Source organism: Musa acuminata, chromosome BXJ1-1 (genome assembly GCF_036884655.1).
Source record: "Musa acuminata AAA Group cultivar baxijiao chromosome BXJ1-1, Cavendish_Baxijiao_AAA, whole genome shotgun sequence".
NCBI lineage: Eukaryota > Viridiplantae > Streptophyta > Magnoliopsida > Zingiberales > Musaceae > Musa > Musa acuminata.
The window spans coordinates 3,729,379-3,747,473 of NC_088327.1; the positions used below are offsets into that span (position 1 = coordinate 3,729,379).

The following is an 18,095-nucleotide window of genomic DNA, read 5'->3' on the forward strand; positions in this document are numbered from 1 at the left end:
TGCCGAAGAGAAAGTTTCAATGCTCCATGGCGCCGAGTCTCGACCGCCTTGGGATGGCCACGAACAATCCATCGTCCGCATACAAGCCCATGCATGAGTACCGAATTCTTCGAGTTAGCAATTCCCCTCACCTCTGTGAGCTTTGCACAACTCTTTCGGTCGCTGAGCAACTCATTCCACTTTGTATGGTCTCGTCCTTTTGCCAAGCGCCTCGCTTGCCTTGAGCACCATCAAGTAAAGTTGTCAACGTTGAGCCGTAGCTCAAACTCAGCCATCCCAACCTTTGTGCGCTCCGCATTCTTCCAAGCTTGCCTGTTCTCGTGGTGCCTCTCACGCGAAGGGTTGGCCATTCCTCTGAATGCCAATGTTAGATGCCCGCTCCTCTGAGCGACTCTTTTCCCTACATCTCCATGCTCGTTTTCCCTCAAACGGTCGCGCGTTGCTGACTGCCCTCCATGCAGCCCCACTAGGTCCCCCACGTTTGCATATCAAGTGTTTCTATGAGTGCTTGTCCCGCTCTGATACCATATGACACGGACTTAGCTGGTTTTGCCTAAGTCGTGCGGCACCCTCGCGCGTCCGTCCGCAAAGGTCAGCCTCCCCGAAGCCTCCCATTGTCCCTTAGGACCAACAAAAGAGAGAACGGGTAAAAGAGAACGCCTCAATCGGGATCCACAAGCAAACATGTCCGAAAAACACTTTATAGACAATGCAAAATACAAACAGACTTTACAAGCTCTGAACAGTGGCACAACAAAGGGTAAAATGGTCCATTACAGACCGAAAAGCTCTCGCGCGTGTCCACATGACACAACCTTTATTTACAAGCCTAAAGAGGCCACCAACCCAACTAAAATGGGACTTATAAGCCTTCGGCTGCCCTCTACATTCTGTACAAGGCATGAACATGCCAAAAGACACGGACATACATAAGCATTACATCAAACACCCTGTTTCGAAGTTTGTCCGTGACAGCTCGTAGCTCCCACTCCCACTCTCGCTATCGCTCGCCGCTGTCGCTGTCGCTCCTGCTCCTGCTCTAGCTACTGCTGTTGTTGCTTCAGCAGCCTCGGTCTTCTCACACTCTTCTCATTATACTGTTAACAGTATATTAACAGTATACTGCTAACTGTATACTAATAATAATATTTTTATTTATTAGATTAATTATATATTATTTTTATTTTAATACTATTAATTTTTATTTATTTAAAATTATTCTTAGATTTCAGAATAAATGACAAGTGTACAAAGCAACTCAATAGATTTGATGTAAAATTTTATTGTTTTGATTTTTGAGACTTCTTATTAATGTGACATTGTGATTTTGTATCCGATTTTTTTAATTTAATAACATATTTTTTTTATTTAAATAATTATATTTATTAATTATATTATATATTTATATATTTTAATGTCCCGCTTCGCTCGGGTGAGCGTCTAGCGCCTCGGGCATTTTTGGACCTTAGCACCTAGCGCTTTTTAAATCACTGGTTGCATGAGAACAAGCTTAATAGAGTTGATGGGGTTACTTTTGATAAAAAGCAAATAAATAACCAACCTATTGTTGGTAGATCAACAGGCTTCTTTGCTCAAGGGAAGAAGGATTCCTCCAAGAGAAGTTAGAGAAGAAACGAGAGTAAAGAGCAAAGTGAAAAAGTGAAAAATGGAACGAAAGAGAGAGAGAAATTGTAAAGAGAATGTTAGTTTTAATATGCTTTTAGGACTTACAAGACTGAAGACTCTTACCTTCCTCCTATTCTTAAATAAGGTAGGACCAAATTAGGGCTTACATTCATAGAAGTTGAGGATGGAGGATTAGTGCCACATCCCCACAAAATGTCTTTGTCATAGATTGCTATAACTATTAAGTTATGAGTCTATCTACAAAAATAATCATCCTAACCCACACTATACCCGTACTAGGACATTTGGATTCTGAATAGACTCTAATTAGACTCAAGGCATCTTCTAAAAGTATCCTTGAAATTACTGACAAGAATACATATAAATTTTTAGTTCTGGTAGGACTTGGAAATTCATGCCAAAGGAGGTCAGTTCCACCAAGAATGAGAGCAACCTGATGGGTCTTGACACAAGTGGATTTGGGATGGTCTGACTTGGCCTCAATGCAGCTCAGTGTTGTCCAAACAGAAAGGTAATGCTGCCACTGCCACATCATGTAAGGTTCAATTTCCATCAATTCAGGAACATAACTATCCAGGATAACAAAGATCACCTTGTAATAAGGTACTGACTAGATGATAAAATCCAATAATAGACTCACCCAAGTTATGTGGGGTATAGTAAAGAACAGGGTCATCCGAATTTTAATTATTAGGTGTTAGATTCCGTGGAGTCCAGGTTGAATCTTGACTTTATAATGGTGCTATCTGTACTGAGGTAGAGGTCTTTTGGTTGTCCTAACGGAATATGAAAATGATGTCATTGTCATGAGTAAAATCGTGATTCGCAGACCACTTCTCAAAATTGACTCCAGAATCTTGAAGAAAATTTTATCACGATGTTTTGATGTTAAATAAGTACAATAGCATCTTGAGCTGATTTGACGTAGTTAGGCAGGATCTGAAGTATGAATCATTACTATTTATGTTATATGACATCAATGGATGCTATTTCAGTTGCTGGACGCATGCTAATCCATTGCATGATTGGTATGGTTTCGGTCAGTGTCAACATATGGTATGCCAGCACATGCCGTGGTACCAAGAAGAGGGCAGTGGAGGAGGCAGCAGCAGAGGAAGAGGAGAAAAGGTAAAAGATGAGGATGAGAAGTACCAGAGATGAGGCGAGCAGTCGGTGAGCGACGGAGAGCAGAGCAGAGAATGGTAGTGGCAGTGGGTTGGAGTCCCCTCTCAAGTCCTAAGAGATCCCTGCTGCAGCCTTAAAAGTAAAAGAAAAAAAAAGATCAACTGCCGCCAAAAGAAAAAGTGAAAAACTATTCTGGACAGTTTGAAATGGGGTGGTCCGTGCTTGGAACCATAAATACCGCTTGCTATGGACCAGTCCAGGTGAAATTGAGTTCCTTGTGCAACATCAATAAATAATATGATAAAAAATAGGACAAATGGATTTGCAGCATGCAAAGCAGAAAATGAGGTAAGTAAAAAAAATGGTCTTTTGTACATAAAACATCTTCTAAGAGTCTAATTGCATGTTTTGCTCCCTCAAAAAGTGTCAAATTATCATGGTGCACATGTAAAATTGGTTTCTTTATGTGATAATTCCTACAAATATCATGACATGTCAGAAGTTGTTCATTATCATATGTAACATCATATTTTATCCCTATGCAAGGATACCCTACTAATTTTTTTGATGGCCACATGTTCAATTTATAAATACGAAAACATTATGAAAAATTTAGAGGGACTTTATGGGAAAGTTAAATTTGGATGTCTCAATGGTCTATTATATTGTTAGGTTAAACAGGGATTTTACATGTCAGCTGGGCCATTTGTGCAAAGAATTTAAATAAATTTAGGGTATTAAGATACTTTGACACTTTGATGTAGAAGATTTGTGATTTGACAATCTAGATGGTCATATGTGCAAAGGACATTTATAATATAACCAAGGAACTAATTTATGATAATCTAGACTTGCTTCTGTTTCAGGATCTCACATGCAGATTTTGTTGACACTAAGCTTGGAGCCTTGAGGGAAGATGAATGTATGAAACTTATTGTCTCATCAACTTCTACATCAATCTCATTGGAAGAAAAAGAAAAGAAAGTGTTCCTATATATAAATCAGGACTGTTATTTCATGAAAATTCAGTATGAGAAAGGACTGAGTTTCTGGAAAGCTGACTATTCTTTATGGTGACTGGAGTTGTTTCTTGATTCTCACACATAAGAGATCTTTGTAGATAGGTGCCCGATCCAGAGAATCCTCTTTTCAGCCAATGTTTGTAGACAGGTCCCTCTCTTTGTAGATAGGGACCTCTCAAATGAATTGCTGTTGAATCATAATCGGGTAGATTATACCATTGGCATCTCTAGTCAAATGCATAAGTTTTTCCAGCTTTATATTCCTTGCTCAGTGACTTTTGTCCAGTGACATCTTTCATCTGTAAGCTCGCTACTTAAGTTTGATAATCCTTGTCAATCGAGACTTTTTGAATCAGCAGTTTTATTCATTGGTTCCTCAGATGGGCACCTAAATATGAATGTAGTAATTATTTTTTTGTCCTATGTGGTCTAAAACAAGGTATGTAATACCGTACTGTACCGGTGTTTAGAGGTTGGCTCGGTACGGTATGATACCGGCGTACCGAGCGGTACCCCAGGGTGTACCGAACAGTTTTATATATTTTCTTCCTTTGCTATAGCACTGTAGCACCGCTACAGTATAATACTGTAGCAATGTAGCACGTTCCGTTCGGTACCGGACGGTCCGCGTACCGGTATGCTGTCGGACCGGTATGTACTGCCCGTATCGGGTGGTACCATTCGGTACTGCATACCATGGTCTAAAATTGAATTTGGCTCTCATCATTCAACTTTCCTAATATTAAAATCCTGGAACAATTTATGAAACCTTACTAGAGGAATACTGATTAGTTTGATGTACCAGCATGAATTTAGTCATTTGCCTTCACGACTCTTAGGAACTAATGCTTTCAACTACAGCTTTGTTTTCTAATTGGTTCTTCTCTCTTTCTCGTCAAGTGACTGAAGAAACAAAACCATCCTAAAAAGACTAGCTGCAACTGTTATCTCAATGCTATTTTATCATCCATCTTTCTCAACACTTCTATCTCTTTTGTAGCCACTAATTTCTATCTTTTTTCATGTGCTTCAATATCACCATCATAACTTCCAATTTGGTAACTTTGGAAGCTTGTTGCTCCATTTTGCTTAATTGTGCCTTATACAAAGTGTTATCCTTTTTTTCTTTTTCCATCAAGACTTTTGGTTGGAGTTGAACACTACACAGAAGAAAGAACAGAATGAGTTCTTTGTTAAGCTTTTTATATCCAATTGCTATCGACTTTCTTACTCTTGGGCCTAATTGCTTTTGTGCTTCCTTTAGGAGAATTCAGAATGCATTTAACCATAATATCACTTATACTTTCTTGTCTGTTTACATTATTGCCAAATTTTGCAGGTTGTTGTGCTTATCTTGATCCAGAGAATGCCATGAATCCCTCTTTGGCAGAAACCATGGGTGTAAATACCAACAATCTTCTAATTTCAAGAGTTGATTGTGCTGAAAAAACATTGAGTATCTTGAATACTCTTGTCAGAAGTGGATTTGTGGATGTTATTGTTGTCGACAGCGTACGTAACTACTGCTTTACAGACATTTCACTATCCATTTACATAGAGGAAATTTTTTCCATATTCTTCTATACAATTACTCTTAGAGATAGCTTCTGGTTGTTTATTTCTTATGTCTCTTCTCCCATCTGTGTTATTGTTCAATGCACTTATTCTTTACACTCATTTGGTTGAGTATCAGCATACGTTGAATAGAGATAGAGATAATCAGAATCAACTAAGCTAAGTTGATTGCATGACTTATTAACTCTGCTCTCATCACTTATTTCCACTCCTTGGATGCAAAAGCATGTCATGTTTTTCCCAAAAATGGCCCATCACCTCTCATAGATAACATTATTTTGACCCTAGGAATTTTTTAAGCTGTATATTGTGGGAACAAGGTACCTATACTGTTGGAATGGATATTGAATTCAAACTGATTAGTGATAATGAAATCCATCTTGAAATATGCAATGACCAGTTGGACTTCATGAGACCAACTTGCATCTGGCCAATGTGATAATTTTTTGACAAAATAAACCGCAGCATTTGCCGTCTGAGCAATTTACATACTTATAATTGTACCTAAAGATATGTTTTACTCAATTCTTACATAGGTTCACCAGTGCATGCATGATTAGATGCTCAATATGAATCCTTTTGGGAACCAGTATGTGTGCAATACTATTTAAGTGGAACTCTGCCATGGGAAAATTGATGAAACTATATATATATATATATATATATATATATATGTATATGTATATATATATATGTATATGTACATATACATATACATATGTACATATACATATACATATGTACATATACATATATATATATATGATGGCACCTCTTATAATTTAAAAGAATGACGTATTATTACTTTCTGATGATGTAATGAAATAATAAAATTTTAACCTAATGGTGATATCTCAATTCCAAGAATGATCACTTTCTATTCATATGGCTTGATAGATCTCAACAATAGCTAATTGTTATTTGTCACCTTCTTGAGTATGCTTAAATCAAACTGATTAAATGGTCTCTTGATTGTGATTGTTGTGGATGCCATAGGTGGCAGCCCTTGTTCCTGGGTGTGAACTTGATGGTGTGACAGATATTTATCCCCGAAAGGTACAGTCGAGGTTGATGACACAAGCTCTTCGAAAAATTCATTACTCATTGTGTCGGTCACAAACTATCATCATTTTTGTTAATCAGGTAATAAGCTCTTCTCCCAGCAGTGCACCAATAAAAGAAAATTGCTTGATAGCCCTATTAGCATTGTATGATTGGATAAAATTAAACTTGCTTTATATGCATATTGCATATACTTTTTGTATCAATGACATTTTTGAAATCAATTTGGCAATTCTGACTCTTCTCTTGGAGGAATGTTTTTTCTAGATATGTAAGATGAACAGTATATTAGAAACAAGATTATGTTACAGATTTGAGTTTTAACTACAATATCTATTCAAGTACTATCTCAAATGATACTGGTAAATTACTTATTCTGTTAATTTTACTCGAAATTAGGTGATTGTTTCTATATCTTGTGTAGCATTTCAACATAACAAATATTTCATTAAAAAAAAAGTGTACAAATAACCTTAAGGGAAATAAAAGAATGTTAGGACTCTAGCTTGGAGAGTCCTAATTGAGAGGGACATTCATGTAAAATCTACCTAAGCCGACCCCTATTAAAGAGGTGAAGCGGCCGACTAGAGTTAGGAGGTTGTTTCTTAGAGAAGAATTAGGAGTTGTAAAGGAATAGGAGTCTTGAGTAGGAGTCATATTAGGAGTTGGTTAGAAATAGGAGTCTTGAGTAGGAGTCATATTAGGAGTTAGGGTTTAGAAGCCCTATAAATAGTCATGTATTCCTCCTCTTTTCATAAGCAATGGATGAATCTTTTTTGCAGCCTTTGAACAGCAACTTGGAGGGAGGAACCCCTATAGAGTTCCAAGGAGGCCGATCCCCTAAAGAGATCAACCCCAAGTTTAGAATCTGCAAGGGTTCTAACAAATAACCTAATTTGGAATCTAAACCTGGTATTTTATTATAAAGTTACACAAGTTCTGTTGGTTATTCCAAGTAGGTTTTAGTTTCCTATAAATATCCTATTGATTTCCTTTCCCTTAGAATTAATTATAATCGACCCTTGAAAATTTTGTAGAACCAGAATAACCATTTTTAACTATATTTGAAGATGTTGCAATCAAGGATTCAAGTTTCCTTGGCTAGATCCAAATGGTCTGGTATATACTAGCATATGCTGACACACAGTATGTCAGCATAGTTGTTGGCATGGACGAAAGAGATGGGGAAAGAAGAAGGGAGGAGGAGGAGCTAAAGTAGGAGGAAGAGAAGGTGGAGTGTCATTGTTGAAGGAAGCAGCGGTGGCATGAGGCAACAGGCATCAGTGTTTAGGTACCAGCAACCAGTGGTGAGGCAGTCGGCAGTACGGTGAGAGAGAATTGAACGTGGGAGGAAAATAACCTAAAAGAAGACAGCTGTTGCTGTCAAGTCAAGAAAAAGAAAGCTAAACTTTATTTTGAACCTGACCATGTGAAATTGTCCAGTCTAGGTACCGGTTCCTAGTCGGACTGATAAATATCAGGCTGTGCAGATTGGTTTACCTGGTTTTTAAAATCGTGGTTGCAATTATTCAATGCGTACTAGATTTGATGTTGATGCAATCCTGAATCTACCCTGCGCAGTAGTCATAGGTACTGCTTAAGTCTTATAAGATAGTTGTATATGATAAATCCGAATCTGGATTAGCGACTTTTGGCATTGTAGTTGCTGATACTGTTTAAAGTTATATACATAAGATGCTAACAATTTAGCATATTTTCTTTCTTATGTTTTCTGATTATTTAATTATTTTGGAAGGGTTTGCTAAACCTACTCTATCAAATCCATTCCCAAGTCCTTTATTTATTTGGAAGCTATTTCCGGTCCTTTGAGTATTGGAATTGGAGTTATTAGAAGTTGTTAGATATTGTTGAAGCTATTTCCCTCGTGCAATTGTTGTGCGATGTTATCGCTGTTGTCAAGCGATGGCACTGCCGCTATCGCTATCTGCCATCTTTCTTCTTCTTCCTCCTCCAATGCTTGCTTTTCTTTGTTCTTTTTCCTCCTCTTCCTTCACCGCTTCTCCCCTACTATCCTCCTCTACCTCCTCTTTCCTTTGCTTCGCCATCTCCTCTTCTACCTTCCTCTTCTCCTTCATTTTCAAAATCGATACCGACTGGTGCATAGTAGTCTGACCACATCACCGAAGTAAATTCGATACCAAAAACAATAATAATTCATCATAAGGATGTCATATTCTTCATCCTTAGGCTATGATACTACATATAACATCAATGAGCCATCAACTATTTGGGTTAGTTATTTGGATCTTTCTTGTCGTTAAACTTTATCAAGGGCAATAGCATTATTCAAATCTTTCGTTATGAATTATTTTGTTTCTTATGAAGTTTATTGTCTTCATCAACTTTTTATTGCTTTGTTAATCCTAATGGACACATGTAAATAATATTCTTTATTTGTTTTTTGGTGACTTCATATGCATCTTATATCAATAGCAATTATTTTTTAAAATCCTATCAGTTTGATCCATAAGGTTTTATGTAAATCTAAGATATATAATTATAGGATAGCATTGTATGTGAGGTTTTTGTTGATGAGGGGTTTGGGGAGAGTTATTGATATACCGCATAACTAGATGGTAGTATTAGAGAATGAGATTACCGTAATAAATAATAATAATCTCAAGTTTCAAGCTATCAAGTTTTAAGATGTGTAGCTCCAGGACAGAGACCATGCTCCAAGTCAAATCATCAAGCTTTTAGGCAATTATATCCCTAGGCACGATCAATGTTGTTTTATAACTTATGGTCTTTTAATGTGTTTTGGAACTTGTGTTATTAATTAGCCTTGGTGAGAGTTAAAGTAATTAACTGCGGTAGGTGGTAGTCATCTATAAAAGGAGGGAGGAGGAGAGTTTGATGGATAACATCTTGAATCTGTTGTGAATCCTTGTATTTGAACTCTTAGCTCTTAGCAAGGTTCGTCTTACTTGTATGAATTAGTGTATCGGTCGTCGGTCGATCAACAGTATGGTACGTATCGCTTCATGCTGACATACCATGTGTCGGTATGGCGGGACATACTGATGACACAAAAAATGGTCGAAAATAGCTCCAAAAATTCTTTAAAATAGAAAAAAAGTTAGATTAGGATTTTAAGTTAGAAATAAATATAAATTTGGTATAATTTTAACAAAAATAGTCTAAATTAGGAAAGAAAAGTGACACATATCTTTTTCGAACTTTAAGAAGTAGCTTTGTGGTATGATTCAAACCGTCCTTCTGTTGATATTGAATTATTTACAAAGAAATGATTTGAATTGTTTGATTATTTGTTAAATAACTTAGACTTTAAGATTCAAATAAATCAAATAATCGATTGATGGATGTACCTAATTCTATTACCAAAAAGACTGACGAGACTCCATGGGCGGTGGATCGAGATCCTCGATTCTATGTATATGTATATTAATTTGATATGTTTGTCGGACCCACGACATACTATACTGATACATCGTATGTCATAGGTGCATCAATGTGGTGATGGTCGTAGTATGATTGTTGTGGACCACATATGTCCGAGGCGGCTGTTAAGGCAAGTACGATTGTGGCATGTATTAGTGCGAAGCATGGAGAATGTCAGTAATTATACTTTCGCTATTGATATGTTGCTTCGTATGATAAGATCGATCATCGTACTGTTGCCCGGAGAAGAATGACTAATTATCATCATATTGCTACTCGAAGAAGAATGACCAGCTATCGCATCGAGCTTCATGAACTAAATCTTGGGTGGCATACGTAAAATACTACTCCTTGGTCCATGTATCACCCTTAAACTTGTAGATGAAACCATCGACTCCTCGGCATCGTCGTCATTATTGGTCGAGGCATTGTTGTTTACGTTATTGCCATGTTTCCGGACCGAGCGAGTTGTTGAATGCGATTGAGAAGAGAAATTGTCTACATTTCTTTCATTAGAGAGTTCTTTCTCTAACTTAGGCATTAATCCTCTCTAATGAGTCTTCCAAGCATGATTTAATCGACAAATCATAGCTTTGTTAAGTTTTAAGAGAGTGCAAATGTGAGAATGAGAGAAAGAAGTGAGTGAGAAACAGATTGAGAGAGTGAAAGGGGGAGGAAAGGATTTAAAAACCCTTTCAAATGGATTTGATCGTTGGAAAGGGTAAGATCTGAGCCGACCGACGGTAGTGGTCAAAATCTGATCGGTACCGATTGGTAATGGTCAAATTTTGATCGTTACTGAGCTGTACAAGTTCGTATCGGGCGATATAAAGTTTTGTATATATCATTCGGTACAAGGGGGACCGCGTACCGGTCCTCTATTGGACCAATATGTACTGCTCATATCAAGCGGTATATCGTGGTACGACGAACCCTGGCTCTTCGTCATCTTATGAAAAGAAAGAGAAGTTCTCTTTTCTTTCTTGTCTTATGTTCTCTCTTGTCGTCTTCTTTCATCTTGTTTCACATTAATAGATTTCTCTTTACAATTAGGATCTCAAATACAAGGATTTATAGAGTAGCTCAAGGTTATTCCTCAAACTCTCCTCCCCTCTCTTTTTATAGATACTAGCAAGGAGCACCTACCCTAGTCAATTACTTTAACTTTCACCAACCTCATTTAATGACCATAAGTTGCACAACACATTTGATAAGTTATCATTTGTCGTCATCAATATGAGCATAGGAGCTCACGAGGAATTGTTCGTTTTGGGTGAGCTCATATGGCATGCTTGCAAGGAATTGTTCGCTTGGGGTGAGCCCATATAGTTTTGCCCTTTTATGGTAAGCCCCAAAAGGCATATCTGAGGGTAGAAGGTGACTCTGGTGCTTATAAGGTCTTAGTTCCCCTACTCAATCGATGTGAGACCTAACGTGTTTATCAGTGCCCCTAGTAGGGGAACTGAGGCCTCGTAGGCGCTAATCACCCTCTACTCTTAAAGGTGCCTTTTGGGGCTCATCCCAAAAGGGTAAAATTGTCGGGCTCACCTAAAACAGATAATATCTCATGAGCTCTTGTGCTCTCATCGATGACAATAAATGATGACTTATTAGCTAGCGCTAGAAGGAGGGGTCACGAGGCCTCAGCTTCTCTATTGGGGACACTGAGAAACACGTTTAGTTTTACATTGATTAAGTAGAAAAATTAAGGCCTTATGAATGACAGAGTCACCCTTTACCCTAGGGCTCACCTTGAAAGGACAACCATGTGAGCTCACCCAAAGTGGACAGTTCCTCATGACCCCTCATACTTATGCTGAATATGACTTATCAACATTGATAAGCCACAAGTTACAAAACAACATTGATGGTGCCTTTAGACTTAGTTGTCTAGAAACTTGATGATTTGATTTAGAGCTTGGTGACTTTGCCTTGATAGCTTGAAACTTGAGATTATCATGATTCATTGCTGCAACCTTATTAACTAGAGCTATGTAATGGTGTAATCATATATAAATAGACAAATTGTTTTCATAGAGTTGAACTCTAGTTACCTAGATTGCAAAGGTGTAACCTTGTGGCATCAGACACTCCTAAAATATGTAAAATCTAGACTTTTGAAAATTTGTCTCTATCTATTTCAATTGTACCAACTTAGTTTTACTTGATTTAAACTAGTTCAATTGTTAGCGCCAGAATGTAGAAATTTAAAGTTTATCATAAAAGGATACAAATTTATCCTGAATATGCATAAATAAATAAGGTTTAGAATACCACCTTGTATTGGTATACTATACTGACATTTATTGGTCCGACAACTTATTAGTATGGGGACCTGATATAGGGGTTGTATCTCTCAGTACACCCAGAACAGGGTTTGTCGGTATATGGTTTGTAGCAGACAATTTTTTATCTATTTTTTCATATATTTCAGAACTGTTTTGAAACTTGATACATAACAACATACCGAGTGTACACAAAATTGTGAGCCTTGTAAATAAGTATAACTATCAATGAACAATATAATCATTTAAGGTTGATCCTTGATCGAAACTAATTCATAATACTACATCTATTGTCTTAATGGTAATGATAACTTAACCATACATCACTTTCCTACTTCAAATCTGTTACATCATTAGTGATTCAATCATAATCTTTTTTTTTTCTTATGTGCAATATTATCTTGTTGTCTTTCTCTCTATGCATTTTATTAGTTGTTCTAGTTAATAATAATATCTGCATTTGGTAATTTCACAAGAGTTTTTTATGAGTTGCTTTCTCACTTAATGCCCTTTTTGTTTTTAATCCAATATAAGCCTCCTTTTGACACCTTTTGTCCTATTTTGCACAACTTCAATAGAAACTAGCAAGGTAACACGAAGGTAACAGGTGTGTGAGGGGGACTTCTGTTGTGGTATAGATTATAAACTCATATACTGAGTATAGTTTTATCTCTCATCAAACATAATGCACCCATATTTTCTAATAGAAAAAAGGTACATGTCCTTATCTGAACTCCTCTTCCTATATTTTTTTGGAAAACACACGTGGTAGTAGAAAGGTTTGAACTTGGTTTGCATAAAATTTGTGAAAGACATATTTTGTCATATTTCTTGACTTATATAATTTAGTGCAGGATAGATGCAATTGTGATTGTAATGTAGTGCATTAATCTTGATTCCAGATGTTAACTATTGCCAATCATAATGTTTAAGCTTCTGAATTTCTGAAGAGAAATTGTGAAGCAGGTGTGTTAGGTCTTATGCAAGATTTCTACAACCAAGGTTTTAAATATTGATTCAATACCAATTTTGGTAATCTATCATATCGGTGTGGTATGGTTCTACTTCTACCGGATGGTAAACCGGCCTATAGGCCCTATACCACTTGGTACGAGCTGGAAATAAAATAAAAATAATATTACAAGTTCTTTGTCAGACCAGTAAAAGCTGTTCCATGCGCACTTTATCAACTCGTATCTGAAACCTAGCCTACTACTAGTTTTCCAAGTACAATTTAGGGTTACCGTGTTAATCATGGCAAGCATCAGGCTTGGCTAAAATTACTTTGGAGGGAGGATGCCAAGTTGACCATTAATAAATACTCCTCAAGGATGCCATCGAGAATCTTGGCCTTGTGTTTTAGTTTAATTTGTTGTGATTGGATAAAGCTTGCATAACAAGTATGCGTGAAGGAAATGAAAAAAATGATGGCAAGACTTATGTTATTCTTGATTACATGTAATGTTGTTCTCTTTTAATGTCTTTTAGATGCATGCTTTTGTTGCATATTCCTTTTCTGGAATAATAGGGAGTTTTAACTGAATGACCAGGTTAGAGCAAATTTAAGATCAAATCATGGGTTCAGGGAACAAGATGAGGTTACATGTGGTGGAAACGCCTTAAAATTCTATGCGGCAGTGCGGATGAGAATTAGAAGGAATTGCTTGCTACATAGTGAAGATAAGGTATGGTCTTCAAAACAAAGTGTTGTTTCACTTTCATACTCAATTTAATTTTGAAAACCATAGTCAGTCAGGCCTGTTCTGAAAAGTATTTGGCTTAACAGCCTCAATAACTGGCTTGTCCTGGATGCAATAACCGAGGATAGAGGGAGTTTTTTACTCAACTAAATATCCAGGCCTTCTACTAAAAGTGTTGCAAATTCCCTTTCTTCTCCCTAAAAGTTGAAGTTTAAGTTTGAGTCTTTCCTGCAGGGGGTCTTTTTTTCCTTTCCTTCATGCTAAGCCGTATCTAAGTGCTTCCGTGTTGATATCCAGCGGAGGGATGAAGGAAAATAAGTCAACTGAAATAAAAGGATTGACTGACTTCATTAAATCAATGCTTGTTATGATTGTAATTTTGATCGTATTTGATTTATATTTTTTGAGTGGTCAGATTATGTCTCCATGTGCGTAAAGTTGGTTCTCTGCTATAAACACCATTGTCTATTTCATTTTAAGAAGCTAAACGTTTTATGTATAGTTCATTGAAGATAACAGAAACAGTATCATTGCTTTGTTTAATCTTTGATATGGGTTATATTAATATGTGAAATATCAGTTCATTCCAAAAAAAAGTTATGCTGCTTGTTTCTATCAGCTCTTTGTTTGAACTGATGTTTTAATTTTAAAGGAGCTTTGACTCCTTGACACAAAACTTATATATCTAATGAATCAATTTATTTTTATGGTACAATTAACTCAGTTCCAATTAATGCCTTTCTTGTACTTGTTGGAATATTGATTTTTTTTTATGGTATGTCATGGTTATAATTTAGTTTAATTATTTATAGAATCTAATGGTGCATGTTTTATTACATATTTTCATTACAGAAATGGTTCATTATGCCAGTTTGTCAATCCTTGCCTTTTGCATCGCATCTTAATGGACACCATGAGCCTTCACAAGTCAACTGTTCTCTTATCGTAAACAGACCCTCCTGGATGTATGTTGGTTCAGGCTCATTGTAAATAATTTCTCTGATGTTTCTCAAAGTTTTTTTTCTTTCTAAACATGTCTGCAATTATCTTTGTACCAAGAATTTGACCTTCATTGATCTAGATTTTGCACAACTCTTTCTTTTTTGGATTTCTAGAATCTGAGGGGAGACTTCTGTTTAGTTTCCCTCCAATCGCTATTTGTCATTCACCAGGGAACCAATAGCCTCAACCACCAATCATCTTTTCTAAATCTTAACTGTTTTTCCAGTAGCATGTTGTATCTCATTACCAAGGACATTGTCAGCCAAGATGCATATAACAAATGTGATTGGTACTTTTGTTGTAGGTATGAATAGTATTTTGCCTGGTTAAATTTTAGTTTCCCTATTTTGAGTTTTACATGTCTTTCCAATTTTCAGATGTAAGTTTTTGTATTGAGGTGTAATATAAGGTCAGTGTCAGTTTTTTAAAATAAAAGCTACTTACAGTTTTTTTCAGCATACAAGATTTCTTATTAAGCTACTTACAGTTTTTTTCAGCATACAAGATTTCAGCATACAGTTTTTTTCAGCATACAAGTTTCCCTGAATTCATGTGGTTTTCTCAAGGCAACTAAGAGGACATTTATTTAAGGAACAGTTGTGAGACAGTTTATGCAGTAATGCAGCAGCCTATTGTCATTGTTGCTAGAAAACTTCAAAATTTGTCGTCCTTAGGTTGCATCCTTTTGGGGGGAATAAGTTGATGGATATTTACCCATCATCAGAGACATGATTGTTAGAATTGAAGCCCACTAACTGCTACTTCTCCAATTCAAGGAAAGTAAGAGGCCTCACAAGGGAATAGTCTAACTAAAAACTAAATGTTTTTTTTGGTGAAATAAGCTGTAAAATTGCAGGAAGTTGGAATATAAACAGCAAGAATATCTTAAAGAGGCTTACCAACTGTTTTTTTATTCTAATATTAGTAGGCGTTATCTACTAATTTTAAATTAGAACAAGTCCTAAAAAAAGCTGTCATATACCTCTTACTACTGCAGGTGAATTACCCTTATTTAGGTGCTTGTGCTTGTCCAACTTTATTTGAGTTTTGTGTCTGGGAGAGGTCTTGATCCTCTTTCTGAGTTCTAGTAAGAATTGGAACTCCTGATCTGGATGCCAAAAGTTGCTTAGATCCATCTACTCCGCTGCAGAAGCCCTTGCTGGCTTTGGAAAGTGGGGCAAACGGCTTTTGTCTTGCAGGGTTTCAGATGGATGAATGTAACATGGTGATCAGCCAGAGAAAGCTTTGCATGGGGCTGACTCATGCATTCCAATTGTTGTTCCTCCGTTTGACCTCGTATATGGTGGAATGATGGGCCTTGGTTGCTGTGGAATGGGCAACTCGAGGAGAGGTTGTGGTAGACTAGAACCTACTCATAATTCACTGGAAGTTACTATCAAGCTTGACTGCTTCCAGTACCAGTTATGCTTTTCGGCTTTTGACAACATAGTTGATTTACATTTCTCAGGGATTACGGAAATGAGCTTATGTATGTTTAGCAAAATGATCGTCTCCATACATAAAACAAACCCCATGCTTCAATAACTGTTTTGTAAAATCATAATAGTGAAACTAACAGCTAATCTCAATTTTAGGATGTACTTTGTACATCCTACAAAATTGCAATGAAATGAATAACATTCCCAGGGGCATAAAATTATAGAGCAAGGTTTAAATAGGAATAGGAGAGAGAGAGAGAGAGAGAGAGAGAGAGAGAAGTGCAATACGATGTATAGTAGTCAGGTCAACTCTATGACCTATCATTTATACCCTGCAGTGCTCTTTGCGGACAAGATTAAACCTTTTACACCAATGTCTTCCTCATAAGCAGCTGTGCATTCTCCAGACTCAGTAACAACCTTTACATAACCCTTTACTAGAGAATGAAAAGCAAGGCTGGCTTGTATGGCGATGCCTCTGCCATATACTATGGTTGCCCCTAAGATGCACGGTTGAGTTGCAACTGATATTTAGGCTATAATCTATGCACTAGATGAGTTTGTATCTTTCCTAAAATTGTTACATTTTTCTGTTACTTAACATAATCACAAAAGGTCCTCTGATATAATTATTAACTGTTTTCGTTTTTCTGACTGCCTCAATGTTTTTTGATTTGTAGGGTTGAGATTTCAGCTCCACTATAATGAATGAGCTATGACAATTTCCTTAATATGACCTATTTGACTTGTCAGATCAGGAACATTGTAATTCATTAAAATTAAGTTTCCATATTGATTCTGAATGATATATTCTTTTAATGTGAATTGTTTAATTATGTCCACCTTTATATACATTGTATTTTGGTCATCATTTCTATAGATGAAATGGATGGCATCTCCTAGCCTTGGCATTCTCATTGAACTGTCATTTGGAGCTTATCTTTATCAGCTATGCGGTTGTGATTGAGACCTTTTGTTGTGGCTTTTCTGCTCCCCAGGTCACCGGCGTTACCATATCGGTGGAGGTTATAAAGAATAAGCTTGCACCTGCAATGAAGAAAGCTAACCTGAATATAAGATTTGGCCGAGGTCTTTGTCATGAAGAGGAGATTTTGGAGATGGCTGCTAAGCATGGAATCATTAGAAAGGAAGAAAATGGGTATTGGATAAAAGGTGACTTCTTCAAAGACCATCTAGCAGCCGAGCAGTTCCTTGCAGCAAATAATGGTGTCGCTAGCGACCTTGTTGATGTCTTAAGAGACCAATTGTTGAACAAGACATCATAAAGTGGGTGGCATGCAGGTTAGGAGTACGCTGATCATTGTTATGGGCAAGTTATCATGATTAGAACTTGAAGCTAATGCAAATCTCCAACCAAATCTTTAAAAAGCTAACTTAGATCTTCTCAAGCTTCAACCTCTCAAGTGAACTTGCCGCTGCTTTGAAGCTAACGTTCTTGAGAGTTGAGATCCACCACGAAAACCTGATACCAATGATTTGCAGTTGAAGTGAGATTCCTGATCAGCTATTGGCGACCCAAGAAAGCATTGATAGTGATCTGGAAGAATATACTTTTCGATCTATAATTGCCATTGAGGTTTCTTTTATGATTGTAACAATTCCATTGTGTCTGAATTTGTCCAATATATTTAAAGGGGCTGCCCTTTTCAAACAGCTTATTGTTGTATGGATAAATTTTCATTTGCCTGAGTCGATAGGAATTGGGATTTTTCTATTTGCCATTATTTAGTTACTATCAGCTTCAGTGAGGCGGAGATTTATCGTTTGGCAACTATTTGACATTAGTTACTATCT

The 18,095-nt window shown here is 36.8% G+C and overlaps 1 protein-coding gene across 1 annotated transcript in view; it reads left to right on the plus strand.

Moving 5' to 3' along the window:
* The window catches only part of LOC135612204 (DNA repair protein recA homolog 2, mitochondrial-like), a 31,434-nt gene extending 13,385 nt beyond the window's left edge, over positions 1-18,049 (plus strand). Inside the window, exons 5-8 of the mRNA XM_065108186.1 lie at positions 5,134-5,306; positions 6,366-6,512; positions 13,690-13,824; positions 17,279-18,049. Coding sequence (XP_064964258.1) covers positions 5,134-5,306; positions 6,366-6,512; positions 13,690-13,824; positions 17,279-17,566 — 743 coding nt within the window. The 3' untranslated portion in view covers positions 17,567-18,049. The remainder of the gene's footprint in view (positions 1-5,133; positions 5,307-6,365; positions 6,513-13,689; positions 13,825-17,278) is intronic.
* Positions 18,050-18,095: the final 46 nt, after the last annotated feature.